The sequence below is a fragment of the Hyaena hyaena genome, unplaced genomic scaffold (genome assembly GCF_003009895.1).
Source record: "Hyaena hyaena isolate Hyena2069 unplaced genomic scaffold, ASM300989v1 scaffold_299, whole genome shotgun sequence".
Taxonomy (NCBI): domain Eukaryota; kingdom Metazoa; phylum Chordata; class Mammalia; order Carnivora; family Hyaenidae; genus Hyaena; species Hyaena hyaena.
The window spans coordinates 1,724,035-1,738,190 of NW_024080930.1; the positions used below are offsets into that span (position 1 = coordinate 1,724,035).

General features: G+C 33.2%; 1 protein-coding gene across 1 annotated transcript in view; it reads right to left on the minus strand.

Annotated features, from left to right (window-relative positions):
- Window positions 1-418: 418 nt before the first annotated feature.
- SCAMP1 (secretory carrier membrane protein 1) overlaps window positions 419-14,156 on the minus strand; it is a 101,922-nt gene continuing 88,184 nt past the window's right edge. The window contains exon 9 of the mRNA XM_039247438.1: window positions 419-4,252. Within this exon, the coding sequence (XP_039103369.1) occupies window positions 4,088-4,252 (165 nt within the window). The 3' untranslated portion in view covers window positions 419-4,087. The remainder of the gene's footprint in view (window positions 4,253-14,156) is intronic.

Genomic DNA, 14,156 nt, shown 5'->3' on the forward strand with positions numbered 1-14,156 from the left:
ATATGAATCCCACAGGAAGGGTAATAAGAACACTAGAGAAGAGTCTTTCCCTATTTTCCTAAAACTTTTAAATTGAATATATCTATTTATCTATTGTAGATTAGCAGCAACATCCGGCTTAGCAAATTTCTATAGATTTCTTTCTAGTTCTCTATACACTGTGACAAAGCCCTAAAATGAGGTTTTAGAACACCCATCAATACAAAAAGCGTACGGTTTGGTAAAATAGATCTTCAAGTTCTAGTGGAAATACTTCACTTCCCTAATATTTAACCACTGAGGTATAAATTCTTAGCTAATAAGCAAGTATTTAAAACAACTCTAATGTTTTAAAATATATTATTCTACTCTACATAAATTTTTACTGTGGTACTTGAAAATCTATCAAAGTAAGGCTTTTTTTATATTTAACCATCAATTATTTTTACATTAACCACTTTTATTTAACTTGAAAAGTTTTTAATTACATGGAATCAAAAAACCCCTCTCAACATATTCCTTACAGGAAAAACGGAAGGAGATACATTGCAATGGTGTCTGACAGCCGTGGTAATTCTAACAGGGGAGAATATGTGCAAAACTGTAACAAACTCTATATATAAACAGTCTAAACAGATTTTTAACAATAAAGATATAAAATTAAATGTTATTATGTCAGCATTTTCAGAAAAAGATATAGCAGTAACTGTAAAAGCATTATCCTAGTACAAATAAATTACAGAAAATACACTCAATTTAACATAAATCTCCTCTAAAACGTGAACCATATATTATCTCAACATGATTTACAGAAGACAACATATCCAATGAAAAATCCAAACTCACTTTTTAGGTAATACCCAGAATATTAAAAATGCTGTTCCTATTTTAACATGTATTTCTCAGAGTAAGATTCACCATGAACATTTTAGATTTTTACATCCTCCTTAGATTACCAAGTGAAAAATCCAACAATACACAAACAGATACTTTCATCAGCACACAAAACAAAGGTAGGTAGGTTAGGAAACAGAACACAAGTTCAATCTAATCAATACAATACCAGTACAGAAGCATCCATTTTAACCCACAAGGAAAAACCTGAGCCACAAAGCAGGGCTTCCATTTTGAATCTCACTAACTTCTAGATAGTATGTGTATTTTGACCTTAAAGTGATCAAAATGTGAGTGAAGTTCATGTTCCACCACCTAACAGTTCTAATGCAACAGAAAAATTGTCATTTTATGTTACTGAGAGTTTTTAACGAAGTCTTTTGTTATTTATTTTTTCAGCACATGTTAGAATTATACAGAGATTTCTTAAAAATCAAATGTGAAATGTCTATATACATTAAACTGACAGCATAATCTCTACCTCTGAAATGCTAATATAGTGTTTAAAATTAGACAAACTAACATCCAGTAAACAGCATTTTATTTTATGACACTCTGTGTTAATACAATAAATATACAAAACTTCCAAACCACTGAAAACATGCAACATTAGAGGGACAGATGGAGGGCATTTATATAGAACCATGACACTCATCATGATGGCAGCGCAATATTACTCATTGACAAAATATACAAACACCCCTAGATAAATAATCCAAGTCCCAAATTACAAATCACTGAGCAATGATTTTCCAGTGTTCAAATTTTAGTTTGAAGTAAAATAGCCACAAATTAATATTGCAAACTGAAAAATGACATGGATGCTTACAACAGGAAAACCATTTCATGACTGTGATACCGGGTGGGTCACATTAGTATTAAATATAAAACATTAACAAATGCCAATCTTTTGCTGGAAAATGTGACCATTTACCAACTATTGTTAGGAGAATAGAGAAAATAAGAATTTAAAGCCCCTATGCCTTACCAAACTGTTAGTATTGCCATCATTTTAATCCACATTTATGTTTTTAGAAAACAATTTTCTCTCATAAGCTTCTATTAACCCAAATAACTGGATCTTGAACATTCTCCCCATCCACACACAAAAAAGGTACTGTTAGTTTTAGTTACATGGTATTTAACAATGCTACCTTTGGGGATTTCTACAAAAGAGAGATAATTCCTATTCTTGAAGGAAAGTATGTCAGTATTTTTCAAGTCTCTATATTCATTTGTAGTTAAAAGAAAAAAAGAAATGGACTTGAGATGTAAATTAATGACGAGCATAAGAGCTCCTGTTGTATTTTGTGGTTAATGTTTTGGATGTCTGTAAAATACACACTCAGTAAAGCACACTGTGATAAAATAGATTTTCAGTAATATTACAGAATCTGAAGAACTTGAACTGGCTTATTTGTTTGACAAAGTAGGGATATTATTAGTAATCAGAAACATTCATAAAAACAACTTTAAATTCATTTTCTGAATCCTATTTTAATCAGAATAACAGAAATATCTTCCAAGCATATTACTTGAATAAATCCCAAATAAATAAAATGTAAACACCATCTAGATGGATCCATGTTACCTCTATCACGCAAAGCTTCCCTTATAAATAGTGAGAATTCATCATCCCACCCTCAGTATGAAAATTCATTTACCTCCAGATTTGGGGAAAAGAATGCAAGTGATTTAACCATTTATACCCATCTGATTCTTATTTAAAAAAAAAAATTATTTGCAGTCTCAAATAATTTAACCCAATAGACCATCCTTACTTAATATCAAGTTGAATAAATCACTACTGATTATTCTGCAATCTTAAATTAGCTAAGGACTTCCAAAACACAGTATAATGACTTTCAAAGGTCTTTGCGTCATTTAATCAGTATTAAATATGATTCAAAGTTTCAAACCAAGTATACTCTAAGAATGAACTCCTAGGCTGCATAGTAACAATTTCAACATGGTCACAGTCATAATTAATGCATTTAACTGTAGCTGTATTTTCTTGCTTGGTTCAAGTTATATGTTTTATTTTTTCTATTGCTGAAAAACTTCAATGTATTCAGTCTGTGTTAAAAGTTCAAAGACTGAGGTGCATTAGGGATTCAAGTACATGTGAAACAAAAGCATCTTTTTCTTTTTAATCCCACTACAGATGAGAAGCTAAAAGAAAAATCCCTGAAATACTGTATATTCTTTCTGGACAAGGAATTAGTCTAGTCTTTAATACCTCTGTTAAAAATTACACACACACACTCCCCCAAAAAAAGCTGCCAAACACAATTTCAGTTCAATTAAAATGAGTAGCCACAAGAATATACCAAAGTTTCCATACAGTAATATTCTACTATGATACGAATACTGAAAATTAAAAAAACAAAACAAAAAAAACAACGGTATTATCATCACTACATTCTATTCCATTGATTACCTACCCTCTTTTGGATAATGCACTGCATATTATGTTCTCATATTGCATCCCAATAAATTTTTATTTAAAAGAAACTATTGCAGAAAATCTCTTCTTTGATTCTACCACCAACTCTGTAATCCTATAACCAAAAGCAGTGCAAAAGCCAAAATACTAATTCTTTTAAGAAATGTGGTGTCCATGCAAGATCAGAGATTGGTATGAAAATATCAACTACTCTATAAAAATAAAACAAAAAGAAAAAGATAAAATTTACATTATCTACTACGAAATGCACACAGGCTCTTCACTGGTAACTAAAACTGCTAAAAAGCAAGCCAATTTTAAAATCCCTAAGTCCCTGATGGCCTATTTCTTTGAATATAAATGGGGAAAATGGAATGAAGCATTGCTTTAATGCTCCAATATGTAATCCTTAAGCCTAAGATTTTTGAAAGAATGACTGCAGCTAGTACTAAATGCATTTTTAATCATAAGTACCATATTAATTTCAGTGTGTCACCACTGAAATAATTTGCTGAACATTCATCCCCCAAAAAATATGGAGAATATTTATTTAGCATGTGATTTTTTTTTTTCTGCAAGGGGCACCAAAATATTAAGAAATTGCTAGGTAAATAAGGTAAGGAAGTGTTCTGGTTTTAGCCCATGCACAAGTGAACAGGAAATATACATGCTGGGTGTACTGTGTTTTGAACATAAAAATATTTATAGAATACAGTAACTGGAGAAAAAGTACAGTCAGAAGGTACCAGTGTATTGTTGGAGGGTTCGCTATATCTGGTTACCCTTGAAAGCATTCTGAGCCGCACTAGTTGCTGCACTTGAAGCTGCATTTGCAGCTGCAGTCTGGACAGTTTTGTTGGACATCACACCTGTTGCAAATTCTTGTTGGGCCTTCTCAAAACTAGCACCTGTTGTGCGGTATAGTCCATGTACCTACAGAGGCACAAAAAAGTGGGACAAGGTTAAGTGGTAATCTGCACACTCATTTTCAGCAACCCTTCAATTAATCTTGACATTACTCAGAGAAAAAGGACTAGATTCTAGCCATGATTCCTAAGGTCAAGAACATTAGCCACCACAATGACATACGATATTGTATTTAAATATTTTCCTTTTTTTTTTAAAATATTTTTATTTTATTTCTAGGAGAGAGAGAGACAGCGTGAGCAGGGGAGGGTCAGAGAGAGAGGGAGATACGGACTCTGAAACAGGCTCCAGGCTCTGAGCTGGCAGTCAGCACAGAGCCCGACGCGGGGCTCGAACCCACGAATCGCGAGATCATGACCTAAGCGAAAGTCGGACGCTTAACCGACTAAGTCACCCAGGAGCCCCTGTATTTAAATATTTTCCTAACAGAGTGTTCCACTTTATCCCCAATGCAGAAGAGAGAGTTATGCTTATGCCAAACCAAAAATAATTTTTAAAACTTATTAACCAAATGCAAAAAGCTATGTTTTCTGCTGTACTTACTTTTCAAGATACTACAAAGAATGGTTTAAACATAACAAGAGACATTCAGACATAAATACATTAACTTACTACCTTAGGCAATTCGAAGAAAATAATGCCTTATCTACTTCCATGCTGTCTACATATACACCACTAACCCTATTATAATCAAATGTTTACTATTTCATCATTTAATATACCAAGCACTACTTATGTCTTTAAAGATACTTTTGCTATCCTCTTTCACTCTGTGTACCATTTTGCTTTTTGTGTATGGTCAAGTCCTGAAGGATTTACTTTTAGGAAATTTGGGGAAAGGAAAAACATCTGGGAACTATCTGCCCATAATGATTTATCACTTAAATCTCTGCGACTTATTTTCTAGAGCAAGATTCAAAAACATTCTATTAACATACATTATGAGATGTATAAACTAGGAAGTGCAACAATACATAACATCAGCCAATTTATGTAAATCTGAGAAAGGAAAAAAGCAAATTAGAATATTTATTTATTACATGCCTACAAACTTAGGGGGAGGGAGAAAGAGACAGAAAGGGAACCTGTAATTATACCATATTTTGATGAGATCTAAATTAAGCCTACCCAGAATGCAATCGAAGCACGTTTGGGGGATAGAGACCATTCACCCACATCAGTCGTTTTCCCAGTCCTGAATAAGAACTGATACTTGTGGAGTAAATACAGAATAAAAAGTAGAACGTGTCAAAGACTTTTAAATCAACGTGGATACTGGGAAGTTGTTTCAACAAGACAGAGAATAGGTATGATAGGTTGGTTTAGAGGGGAAAGGAGATACTAAGTTCTAAACATTCATATCTACTACAGCAGGCAGCAGGCAGGTGAAGATTTGGTTTGGAGCTCAAGAGAGGAATAGGCCAGAGACAAGTACTTGAAAAGCAATGACACATAAATAGTAGCTGCAACTCTGACATAAATGAAATGGTCCATGGAGTAAAACAGAAAGTCAAATATCAAAGTCTGTTAAGATACCAATATTTAAGAGGTACCCACAACAACAAGGAATAATTAAGAAAGGAATAGGAAAAACCAGGGACTTTTTCCACAGATGCCAAGGGAAGAAAGCCATGTTAAGGAATGAAGAGCTGCTCAGGATGGAAGATAAAAATACCCAGACAGCCCGGAGTTCTTCTGACATGGTGATGAAACCAAATGCCATTTTATAGTGGAACAAAGTGTAGGAGAGTCAGGAAGAAAATGAGAGCACTGACAAGTACACTTTAGGTAAACTCTAAAATTGTTTTCTTCTAGTATATGTCACTATCATAATTTAATTCCTTTAATACTTTGAGAAAATGATGAGAAAATTACTTCTTCACATGTTGGTTAAGTGAACATTATATTTTATCTCCTTTATATTCATTTTTCTCCAGGGATAATCTTTATGCATTATTCAAATTGACTATCATGACACACAAAAATGGTTCCAAACAAAATTGCTGATCCCTACTTCTGAACATCAAGGGATCTGAAAAATTAATCTTCACATTCACAATCTGTGAAACATCATTCTATTACATGATCACTTCCTGTTGTAATTTCAAAAATCAACATTTTCAACACCAGTTCTTCAGGTTGGGAATTTTCAGAATCATAAGCAATTATTTTTATTCCAATTTTTCTATGGAACATTAAAGATACAGATAAATTACTACAGCTATATTCAGGAAAAGTATCGTAAAAACAATGAACACATATAATTAGGACCAAGAAAATTTAGTTTATTATAGGAATCTAATAAACTTTGTCTACTTACTACACAACTGTCATAGTACAATATAATCACAGATTCACTTGTCAGTCTCTTCTCCTTTCCCCCTAAGTTTATGGGCATATAATCAACAAATGTTTGCTCTAACGTGCTTTGTTATTTCCTTTTCCAAATTTGTTTTAAATTGAGTGCCTGATGTTACATATTCATGGGCTTCATATTTAATTATTTAATTATATATATTTAATTATGTCATGCACAGCCCCCAAAGAGCAGGAAGGCAAAGTAAAGGTACGAACAGCACACATTTCTCAGTAGTCCAAATCAATATAGACTCAGACAGCCACCTAGAGGGAAGAGACTACACATATGTATTCAGTGCATAATGGTCAAATACTGTATGAAATCCATTATATTCATGGGAAAAGGAGGATTCTTTTTATCAGTGCTCTAACAACATGACAGGCTAATTACCATCTCAAAAAACTCCTCAATTTCCTGCTATGTTTCATCGTGTTATCTATTGATAGCTCATATTCCTCATGACATCAGGGACAAAGCTTTAAGGCAAAATACTACAATTTGAAAAAACAACCTAAATACTTTCTATCTCTTCTAGTTATGAGGATTTCATTAATCTAAATATTTAGCTCTAGGAGTAGCACAGAAAGAACAGATTTGCTATCTACTGATTCCACTACTTTCTGCCTGGCTGGTTACCACTCAAAACCTCAAGTTTACTTCCCATGAAACAAGAGTACTTGTCCTATCTGTCTCTCACATTTTTCCTAAGGATCAAATGAGAATTATGTAAATGTGTCACTCTAGTAAAAATTAAAATTGATTTTTAAGTATCTGGAGAAGAGTCACAGCCAAGATGCAACTCCAGAAGGGTATCTTGCTTCTTTCTATCTTCAAAAATATGTTAGTGTATACTGTGGTGGTATATGACACAAAAAAATTATATGCTATGGAAATTAAAGACCCATGGTACTTTACTTAAACAAAATAATCCAAACATATATAAAGCTTACAGAAAATGATTTCAAGAAATGATGCTCTTATTAATGTAAGACGCCTGTTACATAAAAATAACTTTTTAAAACCTGAGAAAAAACAAATTCTTGAAATTTTTATTGTTTTGAGTTTTTTAGAAAAACTTATAGATCTCTTAGCCTAATGTTATCAATTAAACATTTCCTATAAACCATCTGTGAATTGCCCATAGATCTGGGTCAGATAGCCCTTCTGTCATCTCTTGAATTAATACTCTAGTTTCACACTATTGAAATCCTGTTCCTCCTTTGCGGGCTATCTCAAATACCACTGTCCTCTTTCTGCTTGATGCATGCAGCTGTGGCTCTCCCTGTTGTGAGCACCTCCAATACTCTGTACATCTTTTAGGGACATATAGTGTGCCTTTTCTTTTGTAGGGTTTATCTACATGTCTTATACCCCATGTGCTTTTGGTTCCTTGAGGGAAAGAGCTAATTTCCATTCATTATTATATCACCTATAAGATACAGTGACTTGCTGGGGTATATGGCTGGCTTAGTCATTAAAGCATGCAACTTTTGATCTTGGGATCATGAATTCAAGTCCCACAGTGGGTGTAAAGCTTACTTTAAAAAATTAAATTAAAAAAAATTTTTTAATTAAAAAAATAAGACAAAGTAACTTATAGTAGAAGCCACTAAATAATTATTTTTTTCTTAATTTGTTAGGGATTAAACAAAGCTCAAAACTGTCCTATTAAAAAAAGTTACCAAAGAGGTATAATACTAATCTAACAGACTGTACCTATGTTACAAAGTAAATTGCTTAGTTTGCAATTATGTTCATAGGCTATTTTAAAAAGGAACTTTAACATGCCACTTACATCAATAGATCATTCAGGCAGAAAATCAATCAAGAAAGCTGTGGCTTTGAAGGACACATTAGGCTAGATGTGCTTAATAGATATATACACAGAACACTTCATCCAAAAATAGCAGAACACACATTCTTTGAGCAAACATAGAACATTCTCCAGGACAGATCACATATTAGGTCATAAAATAAGCTTCAATACATCTGAAATTCTATCAAGTATCTTTTCTGATCCACAATGATATTAAACTATAAATCAATTACAAGAAAAAAACTGGGAACACACACACAAATACATGAAGGCTAAACAGTATGCTACCAACCAACAAATGGGTCAACAAACAAAACAAGAAGAAATTTTAAAAAATACTTTCACACAAATGAAAATGGATACCCAACAGTTCAACATCTTTGAGACAAAGCAAAAGAAGATCTAAGAAAAGCCTACCTCAAGGAAACAAGAAAAATCTCAATCTAACCTTACACCTAAAGGCACTAAAAACTCAGGCCCAACGTTAGTAGAAATAATAAAGAAAATAAAACGTATCAGACTGGAAATAGACCAAAAAAATTAACGAAACTAAGAACTGGTTCTTTGCAAAGAAAAAAATGATAAACCTTTACCAGAACTATCAAACAAAAAAGAGGTTCAAATAAATAAAATCAGAAATAAGAGGACAAATTACAATCAATACCACAGAAATACAAAGGATTACAAGAGACTACTATGAAAAATTATATGCCAACAAACTGGACAATCTAAATGAAATGGATAAATTCCTAAAAACAGACAATCATCCAAGACTAAATCAGGAAGAAACAGAAAATCTGATCAGATGGATTACTAGTAATGAAACTGAATCAATGATTCTTTTTTTTAACAACTCCCAATAAACAAAAGTTGAGGACCAGATGACTTTATAAGTGAATTCTAGCAAACACTTAAAGAAGAGCTAATGCCTATTCTTCTCAAACTAATCCAAAACTTGAAGAGAAAAAATGCTTTCAAATTCATTCTATGAGGCCAGCATTACTCTGATACCAGAACCAAAGATACTACAAAAAAAAAGGAAATTACAGGCCAATAATGCTGATGAACACAGATGCAAAAATCCTAAAAACAAAATTAGCAAACCAAATTGAATAATATATTAAAAAGATCATTCACCATGATCAAGTGAAATTTATTCTAGAGATGAGAGATTGTTCAGGATCTGCAAATCAATCAATATACCAGATTAGCAAAATGAAGATAAAAATCACACGATTACCAACAGATGCAGAGAAATCACTTCACAAAATTCAACATCCATTCATGACAAAAACTCTCAAGAAAGTGGATATGCAGAAAGTAGATACAGTCAACATAATAAAGGCCATATATGACATTTACACAGCTAACATCGTACTTAGTGGTGAAAAGCTGAAAGCTTTTCCTCTAAGATGAGGTATGAGACAAGGATGTCCACTCTTGTCTTTTTTATCCAACACAGTACTCCAAGTCTTAGCCACAAAAATCAGGCAAGGAAAAAAAAGGCATCCACATAATTAAGGAGGAAGTAACTATCACTATTTGTAGATAACATAATAAAATATATTTAGAAAACCCTAAAGATTCCACCAAAAAAAACCTGTTAGATTAAATCAATTCAGTAAAGTTGCAAGATAGAAAATAAATACACAGAAATCTGTTGCACTTCTATACACTAATAACAAACTAGAAGAGAAATTAAGAAAACAATATTATAGTTATATCAAAAAAGAAAAAAAAATACCTACAAATAAATTTAACCGAAGAGGTGAAAGACTCATCTAGTGAAAACTATAAGACAACGATAAGTAAACTGATACAAATGGAAAGATATACCACGTTCATGATTCAAAGAATATTATTAAAATGTTCAAACTATCCAAAGCAATCTATAGATTCAATACCAATAGTATTTTTCACAGAACTAAAATAATCCTAAAATTTATACAAAACTACAAAAGACCCCAAATACCAAAGCAATCTTGAAAAAGAAAAAACCATCACAACTATCAGACCTCCAGATTTCAAACTATGCTACAAAACTATTGGTAATCAAAACAGTATGGTACTGGCACAAAAAGAAACACAGAATAATGGAACACCATACAAAGCCCCCACATAATCGCACGTTTACATGGTTAATTAATCTGTGACAAAGGAGGCAAGAATTTACGCTGGGGAAAAAACAGTCTCTTTGATGGTGTTGGAAGACTGAACAGCTACCTGGAAAAAAATGAAACTGGACCACTTTCTTATACCATATACAAAACTAAATTCAAAATGGATTAAACACATAATCTGAAGGCATAAACTTCTGAAAGAAAACACAGGAAGTAAACTCTTGGACATTAGCCTTAGCAATATATTTTGGGTATGTCCCCTCAAGCAAGTGCAACAAATGCAAAAACAAACAATTAGGACTACATCCAACTAAAAAGCTTTTTCCCAGTGAAGGAAACCTACTGAATGGGAGAACAAATCTGCAAATTATATATAAGATAAGGGATTAATATCCAAAAATACATAAAGAACCAATACAACTCAACACCAAAAAAAAAAAAAAAATCCCATTAAAAAATGGGCAGAAGAACCTGAAAAGACCTTTTCCCAAAGGCAGCATAAAGATGGCCAAAAGCCACGTGAACAGATGCTCAACATCAGTTAATCATCAGAGAAATGGAAATCCAAACCACCATGAGAGATCACCTCACACCAGTCAAAATCTATCATCAAAAAGGCAAGAGAAAACAAGCGTTGGCAAAAAATGTGAGGAAAGGGGAACCTTCCTGCACTGCTTGTGGGTATGTAAATTGGTGTAGCAACTATGCAAAAACAGTATGGAGGTTTTTCAAAAAAGCAAAAACAGAAGTACCATAGGATAGAGTCATCCCACCTCTGGGTATTTACCAAGGAGAAAAAAATACTAATTTGAAAAGAATATACATGCCTATTTTTCTTGCAGCATTATTTACATTAGCCAAAATATAGAACAAATTTGAGGATCTGCTGAAACACGAAGGGATAAAGATGTCATACACATACACACACACACACACACACACACACACACACACACACACAATGCAGTATTACTCAGCCAAAAAACAAAACAAAAAAAAAAAAAGGAATAACATCTTGCCATTTGCAATAATATAATAGATGGACCTACAAGGTATTATGCTAAATGAAGTAAGTCAGAGGAAGACAAATACTGTATGATTTCATGTTTTTGCAAACTCTAAAAAACAAATGAGCAAACAACAATCAAAAAAAACTAACTGCTGGGGGTGGGAATACAGAAGTGGAGAGACGGGCAAAATAGGGGAAGGGGATTAAGAGGTACAAAGTTCCAGGTACAAAATAAATAAGTCACAGAGATGTAAATTACAGTACATGGAATATATTCAATAATATTGTGTAGCCTTGTATGGTGACAGATGTGGAAAATATTTCATGTAATTTATAAATGTCAAATCACTATGTTGTACATCTAAAACCAATATAGTACTATCTGTCAACTCTAATTCAGTTAACAAAAATATAAAAATTACTGAGAGCAGAATAAATTTTAATGTCCCCAACATATTATTTAACAAATATTACTGGGTGGCTTAGTTGGTTAAGCATCTGACTCTTGATTTCAGTTCGTGTCATAATCTCACAGTCATGAGATTGAGCCCCACCTCTGGCTTGGTGCTAAATGTGGAGTCTACTTAAGATTCTCTCTCTAACCCTCCCTACTTGCACATGCTCATTCTCAAAAAAAGAGAGAGGATGAGGAAAGGAAAGGGGAGAGGGGAGAGGGGAGAGGGGAGAGGGGAGAGGGGAGAGGGGAGGAGAGGAGAGGGGAGAGGGGAGAGGGGAGAGGGGAGGAGAGGGGAGGAGAGGAGAGGAGAAAAAAGGAAAGAAAAGAAAAGAAAAGAGAAAGGAAAGAAAGAAAGAAAACAGGCCATGTCAACCAACTGAAATGGATTTCTCATCAGGAAAAATTAGTGTTGGATGATTCAGAAAAAAAGAGAAATGGGCAAAAGAAGTATACCTAAATGTGACTATTAAAAAAAAAAGTACATTAAATTATCAGCATTCTGTTCTGTCCTAGATCCAAATAAAGCAGAAAAAACAAAGAAGAAAAAAAGGAGGGGTGAACAATAATGTTTTCAAAAAAAGTGAAATCATCATCTTTAACCTAAGATCATTATTACTCAAATATAATTGGATAACACCAATTATTATTATTATTATTATTATATTATATCATCATCTCCACTTTGGATTATATACCCAAATTGTATACTCTCACAGAGAAGTATTTTCAGAATAGATATGGTGGCAGGTTTTTTAAAAATTCAAGCGTTTAGGAAAATCTGGTTTTTTTTAAGTGAAATTTACTCTAAAATTCTTTTGAAATGCTAAAAACATCACTGTTAGTAATTAGTTTATTAATGTGAACACAAACACCCATGAGCAGTTTCTTAAATTTTATGGGAAAAATAGTCATTCATAACTAGGTCCCAAAAGGGATACAAATTATGTAGCATCTATTTATCTCTTCCATACTAAGCCATTCTAGTTCTTTTATCAATTAAAAGGTAGAAAATTTTGGATTCCCCTGATATGCAGTCTCCTGTGACTCATTTATTCATTATTTGACCCACTGAAAATCCCTCTCCCTGAGTCCAAAATAATTACTCAATTCTATTTGTTTACTATAGAAAAAAGACCTTTAAAAAGAAACAACCTAAGAGAAAATTAAAGAAATCTCTGCAAGTTAAGAACTGAAGTATTCCCTTATCTTTGAAATGACAGATATTCTTGCATTTCATTTTTTTCAAATTTCAATTATAAAATGACACTACAAGGAAACACAGATACCATGACACTCACAGTGGGCACTTTATACAGCAATGATTACCTACTCCAATTATATAAGACTTCAGAATGCGAACCAAATTCTCAAAACTGTATTCATTATAATTGAAATAAAAATACACCACAGAGCATGTTTAGCTGGGGCTGGAAACACGGAATAGCATAATAAAATGCAGTGATTCTAGAGTCAAATGGTGGGCATCGACAACTTTTGGAGGGCATTAACTGTTTATGAAGAGCCTGACCCCTAGTGGTTAGCAACTATGGTTACAAACACACAAAGGAAACAGCCAGTTTTGAGCAAGGGTGAAAAAGAAAATTAAAAAATCAAGCGTTTTGTTTTGTTTTTTACTTTGAGAGAGAAAGTGAGAAAGCACAAGGGGGTGAGAGGCAGAGAAAGAGAAGAGAGAGAATATCAAGCAGGCGCTGCACCGTAAGCACAGAGCCCTATGTGGGACTTGAACCTACAAACCATGAGACCATGACCAGAACTTAATGATTTGGATGTTTAACTGCCTGAGCTACCTAGGTGCCCCCAAAATCAAGTGTTTTTATTGGATCTCAACTTCTATCCAAAGTAAGAGAGACCCTTGCTACTGTTAAGTATATCTGAGTTCAAATTATAGTTCAGCTTTTATTATCTCCATTTATTGTACCTCATAAAATGATTCAGAAAATCATCTCATCTAAATTCCTATTTCACAAGACTATGAGATTCAGAGACGTTTAGGAACTTGTATTGCATCGACTGACAGTGGACACATATAAAAAGAGTAAACATAACTTCTTTAACCATGAGGTTAAAAAAAAAAAAAAAGTCAACCAAAGAAGAGTATCCTGCACATTTCCCATATTAATACATTTAT